This window comes from Rhododendron vialii, chromosome 6a (assembly GCF_030253575.1).
Source record: "Rhododendron vialii isolate Sample 1 chromosome 6a, ASM3025357v1".
Taxonomy (NCBI): domain Eukaryota; kingdom Viridiplantae; phylum Streptophyta; class Magnoliopsida; order Ericales; family Ericaceae; genus Rhododendron; species Rhododendron vialii.
This window is the reverse complement of record NC_080562.1, coordinates 39,022,701-39,043,310: the sequence shown is the minus strand read 5'-3', so window position 1 is coordinate 39,043,310 and position 20,610 is coordinate 39,022,701. Positions and strand designations below refer to the sequence as shown.

The 20,610-nt window shown below is 37.2% G+C and overlaps 2 protein-coding genes across 4 annotated transcripts; both read left to right on the top strand.

The window, feature by feature from the left end:
- The first annotated feature begins 905 nt into the window (after positions 1-905).
- LOC131329248 (probable inactive beta-glucosidase 14) lies at positions 906-16,132 on the top strand. Of its 3 annotated transcripts, none has more exons than XM_058362346.1 (12): positions 906-1,241; positions 1,322-1,388; positions 1,521-1,576; positions 1,689-1,764; positions 1,857-1,931; positions 2,017-2,104; positions 2,237-2,489; positions 2,587-2,702; positions 3,864-4,116; positions 4,214-4,316; positions 15,744-15,834; positions 15,995-16,131. In XM_058362346.1, the coding sequence occupies exons 1-12, from the start codon at positions 1,071-1,073 to the stop codon at positions 16,086-16,088; spliced, it is 1,443 nt and encodes a 480-aa protein (XP_058218329.1). In that variant the 5' UTR covers positions 906-1,070; the 3' UTR covers positions 16,089-16,131. The 3 variants fall into 3 exon arrangements, with proteins under 3 accessions (XP_058218329.1, XP_058218328.1, XP_058218327.1); XM_058362345.1 differs by lacking the exon at positions 15,744-15,834 and adding an exon at positions 4,550-4,658 and having other exon boundaries at positions 908-1,241; positions 15,995-16,132; XM_058362344.1 differs by lacking the exons at positions 15,744-15,834; positions 15,995-16,131 and adding exons at positions 4,550-4,658; positions 4,811-5,215 and having other exon boundaries at positions 910-1,241.
- On the top strand, positions 7,960-12,573 carry LOC131329247 (beta-glucosidase 18-like). The gene is made up of 12 exons (XM_058362343.1): positions 7,960-8,281; positions 8,376-8,442; positions 8,667-8,725; positions 8,825-8,900; positions 8,994-9,068; positions 9,553-9,640; positions 9,775-10,027; positions 10,263-10,369; positions 10,577-10,829; positions 11,237-11,339; positions 11,467-11,572; positions 12,010-12,573. Exons 1-12 carry the CDS (start codon positions 8,105-8,107, stop codon positions 12,284-12,286), a joined length of 1,641 nt encoding a protein of 546 aa, XP_058218326.1. The 5' UTR covers positions 7,960-8,104; the 3' UTR covers positions 12,287-12,573.
- Positions 16,133-20,610: the final 4,478 nt, after the last annotated feature.

Genomic DNA, 20,610 nt, shown 5'->3' with positions numbered 1-20,610 from the left:
AAATAGTTTGACCTAAACTAATTAAATAGGATTAGACTATTTGTCTAAATGTTTTTAAATCTTACATTAACTTTTTTGGCTTTTGAATTCACGAGAAGAATCTAAGAAAAGACCGACTTTTGAGTCTTTTCGGTATTTTACATGAATTTATTCCTACTTAGTCTATATTTGTACATCTTTGATTTCTCTCACCGAGATGATTGGTGTGATGTAGAAATTTATTTCAAATCCAGCAAAAATTAGAAGAAAGCAACAAAAAATGATCGCACCAAATTGTCTGTAACAAAGTTCAGCAAAAGGGTACCGAAATGTCCTTGCGAAAAGGAATGTACAACTTTCAAATAAAAAAATAAATTAATTTTATGCATAATTTTTACAACACTTTCGCACCTTTTTAAATTTTAAGTAGTTATGCACAGTAGTATTTTATATTTTGATCGGAAAATAACACATTTTTTTTTCTGAAGAGACATGTCAAAAGGTACTCCTATTAAATAGTACTCGTATGTGAGACAGCTCTAAAGTCCCAATTTTCGTGATCAAGAAGTAATGAAAATTTTATAATATCAATATGGTTGTTGCAATTACGATAAATCAAAATAATTTAGAGCAAAGACAGATCCCACGCAAAATTATTGGGTGCTCTTCGAGCTTCTCCAACCCACCTCTATACCTCACGTCACGCGGTGCCGACTCCGTATAAAACCACACATTCACGCAAAAACAAAATCAACCACCACGTGTATGAATTATTGTGTGCTCTTGGGGCATCTCACATGAGAGCTGTACCTTGTTCGTTTGGTGGTTTTGAAAGAGGTTTTTTAGAATAATGAATGGAGAGAGATAGACATAAAAAATTTATTAAAAATCGTGTTAGAGGGTTTTGAATCCTCCAAACCAACAAGGCGGACAGTCGTGTATCAAAGACCATCGGATGATTACTCCTGTCCAACAACTCAACCTGTCATCATCCACTCCCGTCCAACAACTCAACCTGCCTTTATGTATGAAAAGGCAACAACTTTACAGTTAGACGCCTGCATGCTTTTATCGAAAACTTGAGGCCAAAAATGAAAGACGAAAGTTTCCAGTTCAACTACCTCTGTTTCCTTCTCTTCCTCTGTTTTTCCTCTGCCCATTCTCTTGTTAGAAACTGCAGCACTGGAGAAGAAGAAGAAGACATCAATAGATCACAATTCCCAGATGGGTTCTTCTTTGGAACAGCCACTTCTTCATACCAAGTATGTATCTTGACTTAATTTCATTTTCTCCAGTAGTTATTGTGGAATTGCATTATATTTTGTTCATATAATTTTCTCAGATTGAAGGAGCATATCTTGAAGATGGTAAGAGACTCAACAACTGGGATGTCTTCAATCATAGGAAAGGTAATAAAAAATTAAAAAAAAAAACACAAAATCTGATTCCCCAGCATTTTTGTGTTTATTGTTTTCGAGAAAAGTAATCTTTACTAGTTGTTTGTTTTGGATTTTCACTAATAGCTTTTGTTACTCTTCCAGGTAACATAAATGGGGAAAACGGAGACGTCGCCGATGATCATTACCACCGGTACTTGGTGTGTGATTCATTTATCCTTCTCATTAATTTTCTCCTTCAATGAAAGCTTCAACCTTGTCCTGATTGGCACTTGGTAAAGAAAGCTTCTACCTTATCCTTTATTATTGCAGGAAGATATTGAGATACTGCAGTCCCTTGGGGTAAATTCCTACAGATTTTCAATTTCTTGGGCTAGAATTCTCCCTAGTGAGTTTTGCATATATCCTTTCTGTGATTGATAATCTACTTAGTTCCAATAATTCGATTAGTTAAAGATTGATTTTCTTGATGTACATCAGGAGGGAAATTTGGCAGAGTTAACCCCGCAGGGGTCTCCTTCTATAACAAAATACTAGATAGTCTCCTACTTAAAGGTATTTTTTTAAACTTTCCTTCAATCTGACTTACCCTTATTGTGATTTAAAGAAATAAATCGACAAGAGTAGAGAAACAATGCAGGAATCGAGCCATTTGTGACGATATATCATCATGATTTTCCCCAAGAACTTGAGCAAAGATATGGGTCTTGGCTCAGTCCCCTAATGCAGTAAGTCTCCTCTCTCTCTCTCTCTCTTGCGAATTGTTGTACTAAGATTTTTGTACATCTTTCGGAAAGACCCCAGTATGAGCGTTGAATCTAAGTTTATTTTCTAAGTTACGTTGTTTGTGTTGTTATTAGGGAGGATTTTGTTTATTTTGCGGAGACCTGTTTTAAGAGCTTTGGTGATCGAGTGAAGCACTGGATCACGATCAACGAGCCGAACCTGTTTGCAGATATGGCCTACATTAGGGGAAGATACCCACCAGCCCATTGTTCGGAGCCTTTCGGAAGCTGTCCCGTCGGCAACTCCGACATGGAGCCCCTCTTAGCGATGCACAACATGTTACTGGCTCATGGCAAGGGTGCTAAGCTCTACCGCGATCATTTTCAGGTGAGAAAGTAATGATTCAATTCCATGTCAATTTGGCTATGTCGTAAAATTGGTGTTTAATTTACGGAAAGTACTCTTCTTTCTTTTTTTTCCACAGAAAAACCAAGGTGGAGTTATTGGAATTGTTGTAAGTGCGTTTATGTATAAACCACTGACCGAAAGTGAAGTTGATTTGGCTGCTGCAAATAGGGCCTTGGCTTTTAATGTCGCCTGGTAAAATATCTAACTTTTTTCTTGTGAAAAAGTCTGGAATGGGAATGGTGTTGAGCGGGTGACGCACAACATCGTTGAATAGCCGAACGGATGATTCAGATGGTATGTTGAATTGCCGAACGGATAACTCAGATAGTAGTGAGGTGCTCTGCCCCACTCGCACAGCAGACATCACCATCCCCGTTCTGAAAAGTCATTGTCGTGATTATGCAAAAATGACCCCACTCAATAATTTGTGCTCAATTGATTAAAGTGTCCTAGAAGAGAAAATGACGTATCTCCGGTCAGAGCAATAATTTGTGCTCAATTGATTAAAAAAAATGATTAAAATATGCATCAGGACAAATGCATTTACACCCCTTGTTAGGACGATTATGACACGTGTATTTGACACTTTTCACATCAATATTAAGAGAAAAACTTTTTTACGGAACAACCCGTAAATTTTGTTTGCAGCGCTCAATCGCGCACGTCCAAAAGTGATTTGGATGGTCTAAATTTTAAAAAAAAATATTCGCAAGAATAGTTAAACTCTTTTGGCAAATAATTTTTTAAAAATCCGGACTATTGATTGTCGAAACGGACGGCTGAAATTACGCGGAGCCGTGAATAACTTGCTCACGGCTCTCAATATTAACCTGTTGAAATACGTATTCAACTGGTTCATTTGTGGGCTCTTTTATGTTTGAAACTGTAAAATTCTAGATCCGTTGAGAACTATCTGCCATGCCAAAAATTATATTCATCCGTATCGGTTGAAATGTCTGACAAATAAAGATTGGGAGATACATTTTCGTAACATATTTATATTGAAAAAAGAAGAAGATTGGGACACTAAATTGAAACTTATTTTCTTTAACATAAAATCTCTTTTGGAATGCTATTAATCGATATTCGCTCATCAACGTATATGATGTATGAGTACTTGATGTTCTCGACGAGCTATTCGAAAATGAACAGTTTCGATCATTGAAATAGGTCCGACAAGAATCCACGGATGTTGAAAAAGAGACCTCAACCTTGAAAGTGAATCTGGAGAAGATCCTGTTCTGATAATATGTTAGGTGGGCGACTTACGAAGAGATAATAGCAGAGAGGGAATTAGACAGGCATTTACATCTTCTTCTTTTTTTGACATGGCCTTTCCATCTTGTGAAACAGGACTTTTGATCCCCTAATATTCGGAGATTACCCTCCAGAAATGCGTCATTACCACGGGAATGAATTGCCAAGCTTCTCTCTAGAGGAAAAAGATATCATAAAAGACAGTATTGACTTCATCGGCCTCAACCATTACTCGACATTCTACGTCAAGGACTGCATTTATTCTAGTTGCGCCATAGGGGGAGACCGGCCAATTCGAGGCTTTTCAAACACTACTGGATATCGGGATGGTGTTCCGATTGGGGACCGGGTATGAAAATGTTGTATAATAATCTAGTTTTACAGCATTAATGTTCTGTGTACGTGCATGTTAAATTTAATTTCGTTTGTTTGCTTTGGTGAAACAGACAGGGATGGCAAGTTTCTTTGTAGTTCCAAGAGGCATGGAAGAGATTGTTAACTATGTTAAGGACAGATATCATAACAAGCCCATGTATGTGCTGGAAAATGGTGAGTAATTGACACAATTATGTCCAGCTCTTACCGAAAAATTGTCCTAAAAGGCGGAACGAAGGTGAAAATTTACACCCTTCAGTTTTCGAATTGCACTTAATTTGATCAGTTTGCCTCGGCCATGAATTTCTAAAGCCACATTCCAAGGGGTCATTCTGTTTTCCCTTTGGATTGTGTAAAACATTCACAAGTTACAATCTTTTGTTGATCAGTACCCCTTTTGGTTGCAGGGTATTCACCACCAAGAAATCAAGAGGTACAAGAGCAGGAGGTACTGAATGATGTAAAGCGAATTGAATTCCACAAAGCATACTTGGCTTCCTTGGCCAGATCAATCAGGTGACTATATAAGAAGTGGATTTTGGTATCATCTCCAAAAACTAATGTCTTTCACCCTCGCTTGTAGGTCATCCACATAGATTTTCGATATGGGACGAGGTTCACATAGTTTATGAAGTATATGAACCTAAGCCTATGGTTTCTACTGACAGGAATGGTGCTGATGTGCGCGGCTACTTTGTATGGTCATTGATGGACAACTATGAATGGGTCGATGGCTATGGCCTGACATTCGGGCTTTACTACATTGATCGTAAAACTCTCAAAAGGACTCCCAAGCAATCTGCTTTATGGTATAGGAGATTCCTAACTAATACTATTAGCTGCCAAAAGGAAGAAGTGATGAGAAGTTCATTTGGAAACAAGAATGTCATAGATTCTGGGGTACAAGCGAAAGCAGCAGCAATGTGATTGTGTTACTCTATATGTTGTATATGTTATTTTGAGAAAGCGGTGTAAGTAAAGTAATTTGTATTCGTGATATTAGGTCATGTGCAATGCATATATTTTCACTTGCATGTACAATAGAAAAAAGAAGAAGCCGTTTTATCATATAATTAACCAGGTATCCCAAGTAATGAATATTTGGAGTTCAAATGAAAAGAATTGAATAAATGCACAATATGACTAATACATGTACAATATATGTGAAAGTCGAACTAAAAGGTTGGAGGGGTAGGTTGAAAAGATAGTTAGCTTGATCAATCGAGTGGATTTCTCATGGAAGATATGAGGCGTATGATAAATTTGTGCATATATGCTTCTCCACATGGATGCTACACTTTCATCGCGTTTTACAGGCACGAAAATGTATATTTAGCCCGGTTATGATAAGGATGAATTGACTTCTTTTTTTTCCCTCCATGGGAGAATGGAAATGTAAAAACAGAGCTACAAATTACATTTTTCGAGTTTTTAACTTTTTGAGAATTAGACAAAAATTTCCCGAGCATTAAGATTCAAAAACTCAGCAGACTTACGCAAGACTCAATCAGAAAATATGTCCCTCTTCTCCTGCTGAAAATCTTGAGCATTTGATTCCAAATGGATAGCATCCCTAATAATTCAAACAAAAATAATGATGACATTGAAAACGATATTGAACAAACCCATACCAAATTCAAATTTAGTAAACACAATAAAGTTTTGGTTTGAGGAATCTAATTTAAAAACTATAGAGTATAGTAAAATAAACCAAAAACAAAAGTAGTTGTCCAGAAATAGTAATTGAGAAAAATTAGTTGACGAAAAGTAGTTGAAAAGAGAGTTACCAATCTTTTACTAGTTTATTGACAAAATTATACTATAGTCATCCAAAAAATAATAACTCTGGCAAAGTCATTTTGACATCTACAGGTCCATTAATTGCTCTAATTCGTATATATGTGGGCTTAGTTTCATTTATTTAGCGAGTTTAAAATTATTGATTGGGGGCCAAACCTCAGGTATTATAAGATTCAAGACGACATCGGAAGATCTTCAAGATTCATTTGATCATTTAAATAGAGGCAAATAACATCAGATTGACACAGCAATATACCTGCATTCAACTACATCGATCCGCTGAAATTCAAACATAAGTAATACTAACTTAATGTCGTTTCCTAAGACGTTCAAAGAGTGTGGCTCAGTTACCTTCAGTACTCCAGATATATAGGAGTGCAAAAGAATATTCTCCTCCTACCATTCTCTAATTCAAAATCGAGCCTGCGTCCGTCTTTAAAATCGCGTATTTTGAAAGTCTTTTTTGTAAAGTAGTTAAAAAATTTCATGGTCTTGGATGGAACCAACAAATTTCGTTCACGCGTCTGTATTTAGCAATTACTTCCTCCGTCCGGATTTAATAGTTCTTTTTGAGAGTTTGTGCCACTTTTCAATCGATTTTATCTTGTAATTTATAATATTTTATGTAATTTTAAAAATATTGTATGATAGAACTAATTGAGATTTATCAAATAAGATTCATATTGTATATAAAATTTATTATTAATTTAAAGATATAACTCTTTTTTTATTCAGTTAGGATTGAACTAGAGACTATTAAATCCGGACAAAGGAAGTATTAGATTTGACATTAAGACCCTTTTTTCTTGTTAAATGAATTATGTCGAAGCTCAATTTATCCAAAGAAAACGGACATGTTCTTGTTGAATAACCTCAATATTCCGCTTGGGTACTAAATACCTATATTATAAAACATCGTGGTTTCTATAAAAACCTGTATAGGTATGTAAACGAGAGTAACCTCTGTAACCGTTAGATTACTTTCTTTAAAATTTGTGGTCGTATAATTAGGGAAAAAAACAAAAAAAAAAGGAATACTTTATCACTCTTTTTTCTACCAAATCTCTCTCTCTCTCTCTCTCTCTCTCTCCCTCCCAAGGACGTACATTGGTTCGGATATTTTCTGGAATTGGAAAAGTTTTATGTGAATTTAAAGGCAAACGCGTTCATGCATGAAAATTAATAAGATAAAGTGTAAAATTTATGTTGAAAGTGGCTTCAAACATGGACAATCAACTAGCATAGATACATATCATGGCGGGTGTCTTTGATAAAAGCCAAAGCCTAAACTATTTTTAGGCCCAAAATAATTGCACTGGTTGAGTCACCATGTCGGAAAAGACAGCTTTAACATGAAAAGACAACCTCTGATAAAAAAACAAAAAACCTAAAAAGGCAAACCAACTTTTGGACTTTGGGGGTATTATAACTTTAATATTGGCATGGGTCCTACACTAATGTTTTTTTCTCTTTATTTTTTAAAAAGTATTTTTTAAAAAATACTAATTAGATTCCTCGTATTTTCAATATTTGTTACTCTATCTCTTATCATTTATTATCAATATATATTATTTTTTTAAAAAAATTTCAAATCTAAATCCAAACACAACATAAGTTTTTGTAAAAACTATCATCGCTCCGTTATCAAATTTCCTGTCTATGCGACTGACCTCAGGCTCTCACCCAAGCAGTCATGGAGGGCGTGGGCGAGAGCTGGAGTCAATCGCATAGACCGGAAATTAGTGTATACATGAGTTTAGCATGTTCCATAAAATGAACGATCAGTCGCGAGTGCAATTTTGTTCACCCTCCTTGAAAGGGGATGAACATTACCCTCTTTCCTATTAGTTGAAATGGTGTGGATCCCACCACAAAGTGATGTCATACTTACCACGCAATACACTTTTTGGTAATCATGACATCACTTTGTGATGGGATCCACACCATTTCAACCAATATGAAAGAAGGTAATGTTCACCTTCTTAAGTAAAGAATGTACAAAACTCAACTCGTCAGTCGCATAGACCCCCGAGTGGAGTATGTTCGGGTATGGAGAGAAGCCGATCCCATTACTCATACCTTTCGCTGGCTTGTTGAGCATCATACTTGGCACTTCTCAACTAAAGTAACAAATCTTTCTATGATCCAAGAAAAATAAAGAGATGGAAACCAAAATGAAACTAAACATTATCCATTCCCATCTCTGCTTTCTTCTGATTCTCTTTTCCTCTGTTCCTTCTTTTGTTGTGAGCTTCAATGAAAAACTGGAGGGAGAAGACACTGAAAGATCCGGATTCCCTGATGATTTCTTCTTTGGAACATCCACTTATTCGTATCAAGTATTAATTATGTCTTTTTCTTCTTCCTTCATCTTCTTTGAAGTTGTTTTTCTGTCTTTCTATTTGTATTTGTCTTCGATAATTTTTCACGCAGATTGAAGGAGCATATCATCAAGATGGCAAGAGTCTCAGCAACTGGGATGTTTTCACTCATACCCAAGGTAATGATAAATTCTTTGAAATGCTAATACCACTATACTAGTACACAGGAGTTTCTCTGAGAACGCGTTTGGTAGCCCGCCCTTATTTGCTTATTTTGTATCTGAATCAAAACGCGAAATAAGTTAAAATTCAAAGACAGGCTAAGTAAACATGCAAATAAAGAAGATCGGGCAATAAGCAAGGATTATCGAAGAGGTTGTGACTGTTTATTGAACTCTTCCAGGGGGCCAAACGAAGGGAGCGAACGGGGATGTGGCCAACAACCATTACCATCGCTACCTGGTATTTTACCGTTACGTCGGATTTTGTAAGTTTATACTTTTAAGTCTCTTATTCGTATTGAAAAGCGATTCACAGTTTCTATTGCTCCGATTACCTCAGGAAGACATTGAGATGATGAATTCTTTGGGGGTCAATGCCTACAGATTTTCAATCTCTTGGACCAGAGTTCTACCTAGTATGTTGCCAATAGCACAATCAATTGTTATCAGCTACTCCTAATCTTCTTGGTTCATAAGACTTGACCATTTCTGTTAACGAGGTGTATTAGGAGGAAGATTTGGTGCCGTGAATCCAAGAGGTGTAACGTTCTATAACGATATCATAGACAATCTTTTGCTCCAAGGTACACACTCTTTTACACAGAATCTTCATCTATTGAGAATCCAACTCGTATCAGATGCATGCATATAATGTAGAAACTTTATATCCATCTTATAATCAATTGGCAATGAGTGGAGAAGTCCTAAATGTTATTAAGTGATCACCCATTCCACTCCCAAGCAATGTATGACTTTATATCTTAACATCCCCTCACGTGCAGCCGCATTTTGAGATCTGTCACGTGTGGCCACTTTTTTGGATTTTATCATCGTGCAGCCTTTTTGCTGGTCTGTCATCGTGGGGTGTGGATTGTAAATTTTTTAAAATGTGGGGTGGAACAGGCCCCGCTCTGAGACCATGTAGAAACTTTATATCCATCTCATAACCAATTGGCAATGAGTGGAGAGGTCTCAAATGTTATTAAGTGATCACCCATTCCACTATATGGAGAATCCAACTCGTATCAGATGCATATAATCTATTTGACAGAATAAATTCAAATGCAGGAATTGAGCCATTTGTGACAATAAACCATAATGATTTCCCACAAGAACTCGAGGAACGATATGGGTCTTGGCTCAGTCCTCTAATGCAGTATGCCAATTTTTTTTTTCCTTTCCCACTGATTGATACTGGGTACACAAGTACTTTTTGTTTTCCGTATCTTGAACTCATGGAACTCAGCTTCCACTAAAAACGCCATTGTCGATATGGTTGTGATTTTGCAGGGAAGATTTTGTCCATTTTGCTAAAACTTGTTTTGAAAGTTTTGGGGATCGAGTGAGGTACTGGATCACAATCAACGAGCCAAACTTATTTGCGGTACTCGCCTACAAGGAGGGCATGTTTCCACCGTCCCACTGTTCCGAGCCTTATGGGAATTGTTCCATTGGCAATTCCATCAAAGAGCCACTTATTTCTATGCACAACATGTTATTGGCACATGCCAGGGCTGTCAAGCTCTATCGCGAGCATTTTCAGGTGATTAAACACTCGTCAGATATCACCGGAGATTCTGTGTACCTTTGTTCTAACGAATTCCTAACTGTTGGATCATGGCTCAAGATTCCTATGTTTGAAATTCCCTCGTGATCCAATGGCGAGGATTCCAATGGAAGAGGTGCAAAGAGCTTCTTCCGGTACAGATCACCCCCCGACATAAAGCACTCTTAATAACGTCTAAATATTTGAAATTTTGCAACTCTCTTGAAAACAGGGCGGATCAATTGGAATTGTGGCATATGCAGATATGTATGAACCATTGACAGATGATGATCTTGATAGGGAAGCTGCAAGTAGGGTCTTGGCTTTCAATCTGGCCTGGTAAGTGCTAAGGTTTTCAAGCAGAGAATTACCTCCAACAGAGAAAGAGAACTAAATCAAGCCCAATGTAGAACCACCAAGAATAACAACTAATTATTTCTATTTTCGGAAAGATTTGATCTATTGATTTTTTCACCCTTTCCTTTTAAAATTAACTACTAGTATGAATTTAATTGTGCTTAATCCTACTGTTTCACTATCGTTTAGGGTTTTTGATCCCTTGTCATTGGGAGATTACCCTCCGGAAATGCGGCGCTATCACGGGAATGAATTACCAAGATTCTCCGTGGAGGAAAGAAATTACGTAAAAGGCAGCATCGACTTCATTGGCATTAACCATTACTCAACTCTTTATGCCAAGGACTGCATCCATTCCAGTTGTAACTTTCAAGGGAATGGTCATGTGATTGGATTTTCCTACGTTACAGGGGAACGCGATGGTGTTCCAATAGGAGAACCGGTACAGAAAATCTTAATTAGAATACGAGTTTCTTAGTGTGCATTCATCAAATTTTTAAGAGTAGGTTTTGAAATTTTCTTTTTGAAGTAATTACAATAAATTTTCTTTTTAATTATTTACAATAGACACTATCAATTTTTATTGAAGACTAATCGTAATTTCATAGTCATATTAAATACTTTTATGTGCTTTCACTCTAATCTAAAGCAATATTTAGAGAGATAATTTAAATTTTGTTTCCGAAATTGTTGCAAAGATCTCTTTAGTTTTTAAGTTATCGATCTCCTTGTGACCTATCTGCAAAGTATGATGCCAACTAATTTCTATGCTTTGATAAATAAATAAAAATGTCTATGCTTTTTTTTTTTTGACCGGCAAAAAAAATTCCATGCTTTTACAATTTACAGGCAGGGATGGATGGAATGTACGTAGTTCCAAGGGGCATGGAGAAGATTATCGAATATCTTAAGAAAAGATACCATAACAAACCTACATTTGTGCTTGAAAATGGTAATTAAGTTGATCTTTAATTTTGTATTACCAAAGAGAAATAAAGATTTTTTGGAATTTGAATCTAAACCTTATTTTTCAGATTTTGTTAGTGTTTGGAATCTAAAACTTTTACAATTTATTCTAGGGTATGCTCAAATAAGACAAGATATACAAGTCCAAGACTCACTGTTTGATGTCAAGCGAGTCGAATTTCACAAGGCATACCTTGCTTCCTTGGCCAAAGCAATCAGGTGATTTTTGTTGATCACTCCCTTTTTACTCCATTAATTAGACTTAAACTAGCGTTTCTGCCTGTTCAATGTATGGAACAGAAGAAAAAAAAAATATCGGAGTGATCTTTTTTCGCTGACTGGTCTGGTGGTATTTTCGTTTGTGGAGTTGGGTCTTTAGCGAAATAGGAACTGAATTATTTTATGTAGCTCCAAAATCACTAAAACGATTCCAAATTCGAACAATAATAATAGGGAAAAAAAATCCTGTTAAAGCTAGGACAGTAGCTTGGAGAACTCTCAAGTCATAAAGCACATGACTTCTCGGTTTCTTGTAACAAAATTAAGTTCGGACGAACTAATTTTAGTACAATCCATACATTTTTTTTACCAATTATATATTCGAACTGGTAAAATCGATTCGATTTGATGGGGGAGTTTTATTTTTTTGGTGACAGGAATGGAGCCGATGTGCGTGGCTACTTCATATGGACATTGATGGATGACTTCGAATGGCTAGACGGTTACAACGTTGGATTCGGACTTTACTACGTCGATCGAAAATCGCTACAACGGATACCAAAACTTTCTGCAAAGTGGTACAAGAATTTTCTGACCAGCAATAGCCTCAACGATGAGGAAGCTAGTAGTTATGAGTCCGAGGAGGAGTTCTACATTCAGAAGCAGAGAAAGGTCATATTATCAGGAGTAAAAACCAAACAAGCAGAAATGTAGTACGATTTCAAGAATCTCTATCGTTGCTTTTGTGAAATTTGTTTATGTCAATAGTTTGTGTTCATAACTCGGGTGTCCAAGCCAGCTTATATATCAATAGTTGATTCCACGCTTATAAACTTTTTTATGCTTTTACAGGCTCGTCGCTGGTTTTGAGCGACCAACAAAATTAGCCTAGTTGATTTTATTCGATTACCCATAGAAGCGAGTAGTATGTATACATCTAATGGAAAACATTGATTTTCCCAATTTGTTAACGCTTCTATCTACTTGTTTTTTCGATTTTAGCTTCGAATTCTGTTGCAGATTTCAAATTTCCAATTTTAGTAGAGGTTGAGAAACTTGTTTTGTTACAACTACTAGAATTTGTGTTGTCGAAATCCCAAAAGTTATCGAAACACAATTTTGAAATTTTGAGAATTTCATTCTTTTTTTAGCTTTTCAGAATCTCCAGAATCCGAGAATCCATTATCTAGAATTTTTGACAAACATTCTAAAGTAATTTTGAAAAACTAGAATTTCAAAAAAAAAAAAAATTTCTCGCAAACAACCACCACATTAAACAATAACACTTGAGCTGCTGATAAACAAAATAAAATAACACGTGAATCGTGATATCACACTCATTTTCTAAAAATGAATGCTGTGTTTGGTTTGGTATTTGAAATTTTTTTTGAAAAATAGTAGAGTAATAAGTGGAGAGAAATAGAAAAAAAAATGTTGAAAGTAGGAGAAATCTAGATGCTTTTTGAAAAGGAAAGAGAACAAAGCAGAAGTCTGCCCCACATACGCCCAATTTATGAAAAGAATAAAAAAAGGACCATATTCTTGGTGAATAACCCAAACCTAAAGTCCGCCAAACCAACTGCAGTGCAGTTGGTGTGAGTCATTGCTTCCCCAATGGAGGCGTAGGTTCGAGTCCTGCGGGAGCGCGTTTGGGATTCAGGGTTATAGACAGTCTCTGGATTCCTATGGACTAACCTGCTAGCTTATTAACTCCTCTAATTCTGTTGATGTATACCGTATGGAAAAAAAAACTAACCTAAAGTCCAATTATACAACATAACTCAAGAAGTAACCCCATACGAATTGTTGCTGTTAAAAAGAAAAATAATAATAACACGTGATTCTCGAGTGTGGTGACATAGAGAGAGTCAGAGATGAGAGAGAATTAGCCCCAAGAAGGACATTTTTTTCAGTCACATAGAGCTTTACTCCTATTTTAATTGTTCATTAGCATATGTAATTTATCAATAAGATGTGCATAGAAAACTCAGCCCAACACTCTCACATACGTGTGGACTAGAGGTGGCAAATGAGCGGATTGAAACGGGTTGAAACGGATTGCGGGTTAAATATGGGCGAGTCAAATAGTAAACGGGTTGAAACGGGTTGGGTCAAATATGGGTCAAGTCAAACCCATACCCGCCCGACCCCGACCCATTTCCCCCCTCCCCGTTTCCCCTTCCTTCTAACACGTTCACAAATAGACAAAACTCTGTGGGGTCTTTCGGCTATATAAGCCAATTTTTAAATTTTTTTTAATTGTACGTTCTGTGTCAATTTTTTTTTTTTGCATTTGTTTATTTTGTGTCAAACTTTTGTAGTTTATTAATTCGTCTCAACGAGAGGAATCGAAAAAGTAAAATATTATGATTGAAACTCATGATTTTTTGAATAAAGATAAAATAAGTAAAAATAATAGTAATCTTTTTCTTAAAAAAATTCCGAGTTTCGATAAAAAAAAAAATTACTTTTCCGATTCCTTTGGATGGAGCGAATCAATAAGTTACAAAAATTTGAAGCAAAATTAAAAAATACGAAAAAAATTTGAATAAAGACAAAAGAAAAATCATTTTGACTTAACAAGCCAAACCCACCCCGAAGTCTTCTTCTCTATCCTTTAATAGAAAATCTTATTTGCAGATCGTTCCATAAAGAAGGTTTTACGGAGGCCAATCGCACACGTCCAAAGTGTTTTTGGACGGTCCATATTGAAAATCAATTATGACCGGTAACAATTAATTGTGACTGGTCATAATTGAAAACGAATCTCAACAAATTGATTGCGCAAATGGAATGGGCCTTGTCAGAGTGATTGGTTTTGGAGATAAGTCTTTGGAAGAGAGAGAGAGAGGATGTACTTATCTCACTGGATTTTTTTCTAGCAAAAATAGTTCATTCTTGTTTTGTACAGGAGGCGTACAGCTGGAGTAAGAGATTCGTAGTTCACAACAGTATCAACCTGTCGAAAAAAGGATTCAACTCGGACTTGGGTCATTTGTGGGGTCTTTGAGTGTTCAATTTGATAGTTGAAACTGTTAAATTTGTAAAATTCTTTTGAGAAGATCTGCCATGCCAAAATTCATATTTATCGGGTAGGGATAGATATGTTTTCGGAACATACGTATACTGAAAAAAATAGACATTGGGTTTGGGACACTGAATTGGAACTCATGTTCTTAATATAAATATCTTTCGGAATTATATTAATCAATATTCGATCAACATGATATATGCGTGGCCGTTGTTCTCAACGAATTATGAAAAGTGAACGGTTCTGATCTTGAAGTGGGTCCGAAAAGAATATATAGACGTTGAAAAAGAGCCCACAAAAGTGGATAGTGAGCCTGGCGAGGATCATGTTCTGATGATATGTTAGGGTGGTGACTCGTGAAGAGATTACAACCATTTTGCCTTAATTTATCTTCCTAAAGTTAGTAATTACTGAACAATTCTGCTACATGTACACTATCAGCATACAGAAGATGACAGCCGTTTACATATTCTTAAACAGGGCTTTGGACCCCCTAGTATTTGGAGATAACCCTTCAGAAATGTGCCATTACCATGGAAAGGAGTTACGGAGCTTCTCTCCGGAGGAAAAAGAGTACATAAAAGGCAGCATTGACTTCATGGGCCTTAACCATTACTCAACATCCTATGCCAAGGAGTAAGGACTGCATTTATTCTAGTTGCCCCTTAGGCGCAGACCGGCCAATTCGAGGCTTTGTAAACTCTACTGAATATCGGGATGGTGTTCCAATTGGGGAGCCGGTATGAAAAGTTTTATATACTATGATGGTATAGTATGACAGCGCTCGCTAATGTCCTATGTGTACGTTAAGTTTAAATTCATTCGTTTGTTTTGGTGAAACAGACGGGTTTCAACTTTCTTTGTAGTTCCAAGAGGCATGGAGGAGATTGTTAACTGTCTTAAGGATAGATATCATAACAAGCCTATGTATGTGCTGGAAAATGGTGAGTAATTGATACAATTATGTCTGCCTCTTACCGAAAAATTATCGTAAAAGGAGAAACGAAGGTGAAAATTTGTACCCTTCAGTTCTCGGATTGCGCTTGATCTGATAAATTTGCCTTGTCCATGAATTTCTAAAGCCACATTCCAAGGGATCAAATTACAATCTTTGGTTGATCAGTACCCCTTTGGTTACAGGGTATTCACCACCAAATCAAGAGTTACTGAATGATGTAAAGCGAATTGCATTTCACAAAGCATACTTGGCTTCCTTGGCCAGATCAATTAGGTGACTATATAAAAAGTGGATTTTGGTATCATTTCCATTAATTAATATGTTTCACCCTCGCTTGTCGGTCACTCATCCATGTCCATTTTCAATATGGGATGAGGTGCACATAGTTAGTTTGTAAAGTATTTGAACCTATACCTATTGTTTCTACTGATAGGAATGGTGCTAATGTACGCGGCTACTTTTTATGGACATTGATGGATGACTACGAATGGGTTGCCGGCTACGGCTTGACATTCGGGCTTTACTAGATTGATCGTCAAACTCTCAAAAGGACTCCCAAGCAATCTGCTTTTTGGTATATATAGGAGTTTCCTTACTAATACTACTAGTACCTGCCAAAAGGAAGAAGTGATGAGAAGTTCATTGGAAAACAAGACTGTCATTGCTTCTAGGGTACAAGCAAAAGCAGCAGCAATGTGATACTGATTGTGTTATCGTAGATGGATTTTTTTCTGACGAAAATGTATGTCGTATATGTTGTTTTGAGAAACCGGTGTAAGTAAAGTAATTTGTGTTGTCGATGTTACGTCATGTCATGTGCAATGCATATATTTTCACTTAATTGCATGTATAATACTCCCTCCATGCCAATTTGTTTGTCTAATTATCGAAATTCGTGTCTTTTAAAAATATACTTATATATTACATTTTATAATATTTTTTTATGATTTTGAAAATTTTGTATAATAAAACTAATTGAGATCTATCAAACAAGATCCATATTGCATATTAGAAACATTACGAATTGAAAATTATAGACAATTCTTTGAGAGGTCAAACGCTCTCAAAAAGTCGAAAAGGGGACAAACAAACCGGGACGGAGGGAGTATAACAAGTATCCTAAGCATTGGCCCTCAGGCCCTGACTGCATTGGCTTTCACTGTCGTAGGCTAGTTTCCGTCGCCGGTCTCTATATCTGGGAGAGGCCGGCTCGGCTTAACGGCGAGACTGGGCCACGGTGGTTTGTACGGCGGTGGCTGCCGGTGTAGTTTCGGGTTTTGTGGGATGGTTTGGGTGGGTCGGTCTAGGCTTGGGCTGGATTTGGGTTTTGGGCTTTCTTTGTTTAATTTGGGTGTTGGGGTTGATCTATATTGTATTATTTGCAGTGGACCTGGTAGACCCTTAGGTGTTATGGGCTCCGCTCTTAAGGTGTAGTGTCCAACTATTTGTTGGATACCCTTTCCCTTTCCCCTTTCTAATAAAATTCATCTTTTGCCGATTAAAAAAAAAAAAACATAAGGAGTTCGAAGAAAAAGTATTAAATAGATGCGTAATCCGACTAACTTCGAGTTCTTTGCCCAAAAGGATTTCTGAATGGGAGTGGAAGTGGAGCTGCAAGCTTGGAGGGGTAGGTTGAAAAGATAGTTAACTTGATCAGTTGAATGGATTTCTTACGAAAGATGTGAGTCGTGTGATATATTATGCATATATGCTACTCCACTTGCATGCTACGCTCTCATCGCGTTCTGCAGGGACGACAAAACAGTATGTTAAACATGTTGAGATATCCCCACTCAAGCCATTAAGCATGTCAAACATGTTGTGGAAAAGCCGTAACAAACAGACGATGATTATGAATATTGAATCGAAGAAAAATAGATATGTGAAGCAAACCAAACATAAGAAAAAGAGAGAGAAATCAATCAAAAGGAGAGAGATACACACAGATATACATGGTTCGGTCTTATTTGGGAATGTAAGCTCCACAGGCAGTCGATCGATGGCTTCACTAATCAAATACAAATGCTCAAAGAGCTACAAAGAAGAAGTTTACAGAACTCTCCTACCAAAAGCCAAAACAAGGAGACAACTCTCTCAAACCCTGATCAAATGCCTAATATTTTCTCTCAGACCAATAAAAAGGCATAACAAGTGTATTTATATCCAATGACAAGTTGCTTAACAAGTTCTAACCATATTGAGCTTTGGAGCCCCCAAAAACCCTAAAAACGAAGTCAAACGTGCTGTTTCGCGTCCAGACCAATTGTACGGTGGTTTGGACCAAAATATCAGAGTGAAGATCAAATCTGGAACATTCTGTCGAAGTTCGTCCGGACAAAATCAGGACGGTGTTCGGACACCCGAAGGTGCTGAGGTTTGTCCGGACGAACTTGTTCGGACAAGACCGCGGGCCAAAAAAACAAAAAGCTCCAGAAATGTGTAACAAGTGATGGTCCGAACTAACCAAGCTGCGAACTCCAAAATAAGCCGAAATTCAACAAAACAGTCCCGTTCATATAGCTTGTTCACATATCTTTCGATATCCGGTCAAACCAATGCTGCAAGGATATTCTCTTTGGCAGCATTTACCAGAAGAACCGTTTAGATCAATGTTATGTATGTGCTTGGATGGAACCAATAAAATTGATTCGGGGAATGCTAAGGTATCCCCTTTCTAGTCTAGGGTATATACTGTATCCCCTTGATTTTCACCATAAGAATGCATAATGTTGACAATAATAAGGCATAACAAAAAATTACGAATGGCATAACAATAACCACAGAATGGCGGCTGGCTGGGAGCATTTTTGGAATCAGCGATTAGGGCGGGTTCACGATGGTCTACGCGACAGTAACAGTGCTCCATATCCTGATCAAGTTGTTTGGACAGGGGTTTGTTCAGGTGTGGTGACAGTTCGGGAGACAGGTTGGGGGTGTTTTTTTAGGGTTTTGTTGGTCTTTGACCAGCACTTGGGTCTTGGGTATCTATAGAGGTTAAGTAATTTTAATTTTCTTGTGCTCTTATCATTTTAATCTCTGTAATTTTCGAATTCGGTAATTAATAAAAAAAATTGTTGATAAAAAAAAACCACAGAATGGCGTACCAAAATATGCATGGCATTTTTATCATATCATGCATAACATTTTTCAAAAGGAAATGGATCCTCTCCGGTCCAAGTTTTGGACTCAATACTGCAATCAATGGTTCCGATAGAGACTCTTCGCGTGAAGAATTAAATTCTTCTTGCGAAGAGTTTGTGAGAAGATCTGAACCATTGATTTTTTTTTAATGTGCAGTGCAGATTAGGACTCTTTCCTTTAGTCCAAACTTGGACTAGAGGATCCGAATCCTTTTCAAAATCACTTTCTTTTTATGGTTTACCACAAAATGGAACTATCACATTCACCATGCATATTGATTAGCACCCAAGATTGTATAATCTTGGGGCTTTAATCCTCTAATTTGTAGCTTTTATATGTTTAAGTAATCGTTTTTATGTGATAATGCACGTAAGGTATTTTTGTGTGTATTTCAGGAAAAACGTGCTAATAAGGCGATTTTGTACGCCAAGGGACGTTCCGGTATGTCACCAAGAGTTCAAGTGCCCGGCGGCATATGGTCATTGTCACCGGAGCCTAACGGTGCCACAAGAAACCTCGGAGATTGGCCGGAGGTCAAGGTTGGCGAGGAGTGAGCCAAAGTGTAACAAATGAGGCAAGCGCATCAATGATGGTTCCGAGGACATCCGTGGGACCAAGGCCACATTGCATACCTCCGCCAAGTCTCGTTGATCATGTAATGAAGCATTGGAAGGCCGTCGGGGCACGACAAGGCATGATGGCCCAAGCTGACCCTGTTCTGCTGTTTTCACACAGAGGTACCAATACCTCATTTTTTAGGTATTGGTACCATCATGCCGAATTAGAAGACAGTTGGATTGGTACCAATACCTCATTTTTTAGGTATTGGTACCAATGCCCTTCGGCCAGCAGCTTTTTGTGCTGAACATTTCAACCTTCTATTAATAGAAAGTTTCTACTTCTAGTATGTTTTTGGGATATTTTAGGGACCTTTTGGTCCATTGTATGGCTGATTTGTGTGGCCTTTAAATAGCTTTGTAAGCCATTATTGGCCATTATGTACTCTTTTACACTTTAAGTCTTTTATGTTCTAGAGCTCCTTAGTTATTGCCTTCAAGTTCTTGCATTCAATTCCTCAACAACTCAAGTAAGTAGTGGTTGGATGATTAATTCTCGTTTGTTAATGTTGTAGCCACTAGTGAGATCTCTATATAAATCAAGTTTGTTTTCAATTCTATCGGTTAATCATGTTTACCTTTCTTAGCATGCTTTCTAGTCTTTTTATTATGAGTGAGTAGTTAATCGGTTCAGTCATGGGGTGAGGTTCACCCTATGGATTAGTCCATTAAATGGTTTCTCTTAACTTTAGCTTAATCTCAAGGTTTTGAATGAATTAAACCCATGATTTCTAGCTTTGATCATGGGGTTGGTGGCTTCTTTGATCAATGAAGTTTATCGCCTTGTGCTACGAGCTTGATAATCCTACGCGTGCGAACGATCTTTTTTCGTCTCTCACTTGCGTTAAATGAGTTCAATTTGAATTAGAGCTTTGAATTAAGTTATAAGTAGTCTTCAGCTTTTAATTCTTCTAGTGGAATCCGGACGGTTTCGGTTCACTCATGAGTTAGATGAAGGAACCGTTTGATAGCTAAGTCGTGGGTAAATCAATCCCTTTGACTCGACCATTTCTAATCTAGTTTAATTTCAAGTTTAAATTTCGTTATTCAAATCAAACACCAAAGTTGGCCGCTTGAATGCCACAACTCTCTACGCAACATCTAATCCAAATTCGCTAAAGAAGATTTCTCTGTGGGAACGATTCCGGTCTTACCGGTTATTATGCTTTCAACGACCTAGCCCTACGCTTGGGATGCAAACCTATTTCTGAGAGGTTAGGTTGCGACGAGAAGCATTTTTGGCGCCGTTGCCGGGGATATCTTTCTTATATAGCTTATTGGGAGGTTCGAC

Coding starts and splice junctions, on each gene's coding strand:
- LOC131329247 (XM_058362343.1), top strand. CDS start 8,105: ATGGAAACCAAAATGAAACTAAACATTATCCATTCCCATCTCTGCTTT. Junction 8,443..8,666: donor TGTTTTCACTCATACCCAAG/GTAATGATAAAT, acceptor GAACTCTTCCAG/GGGGCCAAACGAAGGGAGCG. Junction 11,573..12,009: donor TCCTTGGCCAAAGCAATCAG/GTGATTTTTGTT, acceptor TTTTGGTGACAG/GAATGGAGCCGATGTGCGTG.
- LOC131329248 (XM_058362344.1), top strand. CDS start 1,071: ATGAAAGACGAAAGTTTCCAGTTCAACTACCTCTGTTTCCTTCTCTTC. Junction 1,577..1,688: donor ATCATTACCACCGGTACTTG/GTGTGTGATTCA, acceptor TTATTATTGCAG/GAAGATATTGAGATACTGCA. Junction 1,932..2,016: donor AGATAGTCTCCTACTTAAAG/GTATTTTTTTAA, acceptor GAAACAATGCAG/GAATCGAGCCATTTGTGACG.